The sequence below is a fragment of the Gavialis gangeticus genome, unplaced genomic scaffold, assembly GCF_001723915.1.
Source record: "Gavialis gangeticus isolate Ggan-Ray unplaced genomic scaffold, GavGan_comp1, whole genome shotgun sequence".
Lineage (NCBI taxonomy): Eukaryota > Metazoa > Chordata > Crocodylia > Gavialidae > Gavialis > Gavialis gangeticus.
Genome location: NW_017728992.1, coordinates 102,154,929 through 102,161,460, shown reverse-complemented (window position 1 = coordinate 102,161,460; position 6,532 = coordinate 102,154,929). Strand labels below are relative to the sequence as shown.

General features: G+C 37.6%; 1 protein-coding gene across 1 annotated transcript in view; it reads left to right on the top strand.

The window, feature by feature from the left end:
- Positions 1-6,093, top strand: part of ZNF521 (zinc finger protein 521) — a 340,116-nt gene extending 334,023 nt beyond the window's left edge. Inside the window, exon 9 of the mRNA XM_019518872.1 lies at positions 5,266-6,093. Coding sequence (XP_019374417.1) covers positions 5,266-5,295 — 30 coding nt within the window. The 3' untranslated portion in view covers positions 5,296-6,093. The remainder of the gene's footprint in view (positions 1-5,265) is intronic.
- Positions 6,094-6,532: the final 439 nt, after the last annotated feature.

Here is a 6,532-nt window from a genome sequence, read left to right as displayed (position 1 = left end):
GCTTTAACAGAGAAACAGGTGCTGCAGTGCTTAAGCATCACAGGTTTGAGGGTAAGGGTAGTAAAAACAGGCTTACCTGAACATTTAACTAGCACTGTGATTTGGGTCTGATGTGTTTTGTTTTGTGTTTTTAATATTGTAGCAGCCTTTTCCCTCCAGCCCCGTGTGATATAAAATTTCACTGTTTGCCAAAGCATAGCTCTATGTTACAGATATTATATCATAATAGCCACTAAAGTGATGAAGTTTCAGTCTGAGATTCCAAAACCCATGTTGATATTGTTGAACTAGATTCAAAATGTGTCGTTAATAATACTCTTCTTTAGGTTTTGCTGGGTTTGCTATTTTAACAGTCTTTTCTCCTCCTCCCCACCCCCCTTCCTCCCTGCATAACTGTGGAAAATCCAACATCCCATTGTTAACCTAAGACAGTTTGAAAAGTATGATACAAGGAATAAAGAAGTAGTAAGAAGTTTGGATTAAAAAGGAGAGGAGAGAAGCAGAAAATCTTGATTAGAAAGTATAATTTAATAGAACATGTATTGAACCAAATGTATTGATTAATGTAGAAGATATAGTACTTATATTGATTCAAACTAGAGATTTAGTACTAAAAGCTGTAAGCCAAAAAGCTGTTGCAGATTGCTACAAAAGTCAGTTTAATGCTGTCCTTGAGAATGCCTTCACAAAGAAATTCTTCTAATGTTTGAGGAGTAGGTAGAATGCGGTATATGTCAGTTTGATCCCGGAGGGTTTTATTTTGTACTCTAATAGCTGTTACGAGCCTACATTATATCCAAGGAGTAATTTTCCTTAGGGGTGCCCAGCTCGCTTTGTGTCAATATTCTAGCATTTTAAGTCACGTACAGTATATGCTTCTGGGAACAGTGCAGGAGCCAGCCAGACTCATAATGGTCTGCATTCATTAATAAAGGCAGAAGCTTCAGTCCCTCTATTGCCCACTACAGGGATGCCTCCCTGGTCTTCAGGGACCCGTACAGACACATTTAAAGAAAGCTTTATTTTGAGTGGGCAGGAGATGAAATGTAGGACTTGCAGGCATTTCCTAAGTCAGCTATATGCCCAAGCACAGGGGTGACCTTAATGGGTCAAAGAAGAATGCAGGTCAAAAGACTTATTATCCAGCCGGTTGGAAACCAATTGCTTTTGTTAAAAAAAAATGTAGTGCTTAAAGGTTCATGGTAATGTAGAGTTCTGTTTTACAACCTGAAACTGTATCATAGTGCAATGGGGTTTAAAAAAAACAAAGATTATTTTTAATGTGTGCAGATAAAGGATTCCACACAAATGATAACATGTAGGGTCCCATAATTAGTTAATCAGTGGTGATTGATTACTGATGTTTGTGTTCTTGAACTAAGGAAAAAATAACATGCTGCCGTGGTACTGTCACCATCTGTTGAAAGAATACGTCCACATTTCATCTCTATATTTCTTTATTTGTACCCTCCATGCACTGCGTCTCAGGTATGATTGTGTCCTATTTCATCTAGTTAAAAAAAGTCTCATTTTAATTGAATGCAACTGGAGTTTATATTAGAGATTCTAACGGGATAGCAATCAGTGAATATTTTTCCTTCCTTATATTTGATGCAGTGCATGGTATTTTTTTCAAGCTTACGCATCTTGTCTCTTTGAGATAAATAGAGATAAATATAGAAAGGCAACAAGTAACAGGAAATTATTATTACTTTCTACTGTCTCAACCATTTTTGCAGAACAACCCAATTCTCTTTGTAGAAGAGATTTCTCCAGTTAGTGTTGTACTGAAATCTGGGTATGATTTTAACTCTGTCACCTTAAGTACAGGGATTTCCCAAGGCTTTTTGCTCATGGAAAGTGGTGTAGTCTAATGGTTTAAAGCAGCTCACTGGAAGTTAGGATTCTGGGTTTATATCACTGGTTCTGCTAGAGAAATCTCAATCTCTAGAAACAGCATAAATACGTTTTGAAAGTGTTTTTCTTTGTGAAATATGTTGAAGCCAAGTTCTCTCTGACTAAATAGCTATTTCCAGAGTAAGATAGAGCTAGGGAAATAAGTATTTTTTTACAGGTTTCCTAGTTTTTTGTTTGCTTGCTTTATTTACTTATTTATTTTGTGGGAAACAAATGCAGTGGCAAAATGACGTTTTTTTCCACCATGTCTGTATTTTGTATGTGCATAGCCTGGACTTGTGTGCACAACATAGATTTTCATCCTAAAATCAGAGGGGGGTTTTAAATTGCCCCATCCCCACTGGTTAGGCATGTACAGAATATTTTTCTCTTTCCGTTGTTGAATACAAAATCAAAATTTTTGTTTCACAGAGGGACTGTATCTCTTACCTGACAAAAAAAATTGTATCTGTACTGTGCTGAGAGGGGGGATATTAGTATGTGTAGTCTTCAACACTTTACTTGAGTTATAGACATGCAGCAAAGAAAAAAAAATCCCCTCCCCCACACACAACCAGTTGCTCCAAAATCAGGAAAGATATTTAAGAGTTTCTGAAAGATATATTTTTTAAAATTTCTGCTCTTAAATGTGGTGTATCAGTTGTTACAGGCCAATTCTGCTCTCACAGCCACATAGCTGTTCTTAGCGCTAACATTGGGCTCTCCCTGAGTGCACAGAGCTGCCACGTTTATGTCCATGGGAACTCCACGTTGTTTTTCTACATGGGCAAACTTTCACTGTCATGGAAGTAGGAGCTCTGTACACAATAGGGATTGCAGAATATCAGATTCAGGATCTGCTGGGTGGTTAATAGAGAAGAGTTTTGCCCTAAATTTTTAAACACAGCACCCCTCATAAAAGCAACAACAGTTCATAACTGGGATTAATGTTTGCAATTTTCAGTCACTTAGCCATGGGGTCTCCAATAGATGGCTTTTTGTAGAGTGGAATATGGCTCTCTGTGGGATTACAGATTTTTCCTCCTTTTCTGATCTCTCCTCTCCCATCCTTTGTCCACTTGTCTGGTCAATGTTATGGCCCTGATGTGCTTTCACTTTTAGTTTATGAAACTGAGCAGGTATTTCTCCCTAACTTACGGTTGTCTAAAAACACCTTTGGGGAGCACTGCTTGTTCTAGGAAACCTGAGCAATGCCATCCTGTTGTAATTGTTTAAAAAAAGTACCATTGCATGATTAAGGCCTAAGCTCCATAAACTCTTTGCATTGAGTTTCTTCAGGTCCTGCCCTATTCAGCCTTTTTCTCCACTATCCTTTTTTTTTCTTAATTATCTCTTCGTTATCCCTGAAGAATCTCATTTTGCATCAGGCACTATGGTCTGGACCACTGAGTGCAAGGGTGAGCAGGTCCTCATTCTGTGATTTGTTTTCTCTCTTTCACTTTTGTGCCTTTTTATTTTTTAATAAAAAATATCACTGCAGCAGCAGCACTAAGTACACATACAGAGCACCTTTCAATTGTTTCACATACTGCTGCACAGCTCTTCCAGACTCCAAACTGATTATGTGTAGCTCAGTCAAAAAAAGCAGGGACAACTGACATGCATTTACTTTTGAGTAGATTCAAACATAAAGACACCCCAATTCCTTGTTCAAAATAGCAATTTGCCTTTGACTTTAAGTACTCAAAACCAGGGGCCATCAGAATTCTGACTGTCACCCCATATTCAACTTGTCCCTTTGTTTCTGGAGACTGCAGGGTCTCAAATCCGTCTGTGGGTTATATGCCGCAAGTGCAGCAATAATGGACACAATAGGATGACAAAAAGGTAGACTGTCAGATTTAACTCTTAATTTCCTTGCTCTTGTGGTTTAAAGTCAGAGCCCATTACCTGTGACTGGCCAACATTTTAGTCTGCAGTGTATTGTTCCAGCTTTACAGTATTTTGAAATGAGCTTTTGAAAAAGATGCTATATGAAATCAAATGGCATGATATGTATGTATTATATCAAATATATAAGTTATTATGCCATTTTATATATTTATTTATTTATTTAACTCTTCAGCCTTGGAAGATCTGAAATGCCTGCCACCAGCATTAAATCATTTTGCATTCACATCTGGAAATCATGTCTTCAAGTGTCAATGGGTCATTTTTCTTTTCATCTTGAGAATGGCACTACTTTAAAAATTCCTGCCTTACTCTGTGAGCCTTTTCTGGCCAAATGTCCCATGAACTATTGCATGTACACATATGCAGCTTTATATTTGTCTAAGGCTGTTAGATAAGCATAGAATCAGACTGTATTTCACATTTGTTTTGCTGTGGCTGTTTTTATGTTTATATTCATGGGTGGCTCTTAAGCGTATGGTTCAGTAGGTGTTCGCTTCACTGAAAATGATGGCTATCTTTTGGGAATAGGTTTATTTTAAAGTGCTTTTGTCCAGAAGAGTTTGAATTAAAACTGATAAAATGAACGGACTGTACAGTTTAGAAACTGATAATGGGGCACAACTGGTTTCACCTCAGGGTTGCCAGTTCAAATCTGGCCTGCATTGGTGATTGCAAAGTCATTACCCTCTGGTGTCTATTCTGTTTTCTCTGAACTGAGATTGCAGGCTTTGTCCAGTTTTCTGTGGATACTGTTAATGTTGCAGAAGACCTAGCATTCACTGGGAACCTTCTCTTATTTGGACAATAATGAGTATGAGTAAGCAGAGAAGGTGAAGTGCCATCTCACCCCAAGAAACATCAGTCTCTGAACCAATATCACCTTACACAAGGCAGTACATTCACTTAAGGATATGAGAGTTTGAATTGTTGTTTGATAAATCAAAGAATCTTTCTGGCTTCCCCTTCACAATTTTTGCTCAGCCAAGTGAACATTACAGTGCCCTTTCGACTTTAAAATACTCTGTCGCTGATCATGTTTGATTGCATGTTCTAGCAAGGAAGTTAAAATTAGCATATTTCTGGTTTGTTGGCATTACAGCAAGTAAGGGAAAGAAACGTTTGGCTTATTATGCATTACAGGCTAAATTCAACAGCATGGGAGTGGGCACTGTGGTTAGTGAACTTGCATTCACTTCCACCAGAGCATATTTGACCTAATGGACTTTAAGGCATTCCAGTGCCATTCTCATGACTTATGAAATAAAACCAGTGCAAAAATGTGAACAGAGAGCTCTCTTCCGTTAACATCAAAGTTTATTTAGGCCATTTTACAGAGATGGCAAATATGTTGTCCTCATGGACGTTATTCTGTATACTGTAAGTAGAATTTTTAGTACAGCTGCATGTAGCAATGCCTATCCTATAACTAAGCTCTCTTTTCTGTTTTTATTCCAGAATCATACGATGACCCAACATAGCAGTTAGTGCAAGGCCCATCTCTTCAGGAGAATTCTTTGTGGCACAAAAAGGGAACACATTTTACTCTTTGCACGAAACTTTCATTGTTAATGTATATTATTCAGAAACATTGTATTGTACCATAAAACTTGTATTATCGAAACTGTTGGATGTTCATGTGTTTGAACTTTTGAGCACCGGATAGGCTTCCTGTATATAAAGTGTTGCACATGTATTATGTTGTCTGATACTAAAATGGTCTTATAAAGACAAGTGGACTTGGGCCCTATTCAAGAAAGATAAAAATAATAATAATACTGTGTGAGGAAAAAAAGGCTTAAGAAAATGTGTCATTTTTGAAGAAGAGGGAGAAAAAAATTAACTGTTACCTTACAGCTCTGTTTGGCCTTCCTTTCATTTAAACTTAAGTCTAAAATATCTCTCTTTTGGTATACGAACAGATGAATCCAAGACTATTTTTTATTGCTGAAGAGTCTTGCAAAAAATATGAAAAGGCTTTCTCACAGAGCAAGACCCTACCATTGAATAAGGCCCGTATATATATTTGTAAGCCTTGCGATATGACAGATAGCATTACCATATATGCAATAGTTGTTATGTAGATTGTCAAAGAAACTTTTTTTTTTCCTGGATACCATTTGAAGCTTTGAGTGTTCAAGACTTTCCTTAATGATTTCACACAGCCAAATTCTTGAATCAGTTGAACTAACCTGTATGTTACTGTTATTAATGTTTACTCTGCGGTCTGAACCTGGAGATTACTGGAATTGTTTTCCAAGAGGAAATAAATTCAGTTTACCATTATGTGTGTGTTGTGTCTTATCTTTTTCCTATTTCAGTGCCATTATTATTAACATTCATTGTGTTTATTGTGGTCACTTCTAAGGGTCAGCCACATTTCCATTTTACCAGGAAGTATACAAATGCAGAGGCAGCAGATGGTCCCTACCCCAATACCCTTCCATTTTAAATAGAAAAGACATTAGAATCGTAGAAAAGTAGGGCTTGAAAGGACCTCAGGTACTCATCTAGGATTGTAGGAAAGTAAGGACTGGAAGGGACCTCACAAAGTCATCTAGTCCAGCAGCCTGCTCAAGGCAGGACCACTCCTGACTAAACCATCCCAGCCAATGGCTATGTCTAACCGCTCTTAAGAACATACAGGGGTATAGAGTCCACAATTTCTATAGGTAGTCTCTTCCAAAGCTTGATCACCCTCACAGTCAGAACATTCCTCCTAATT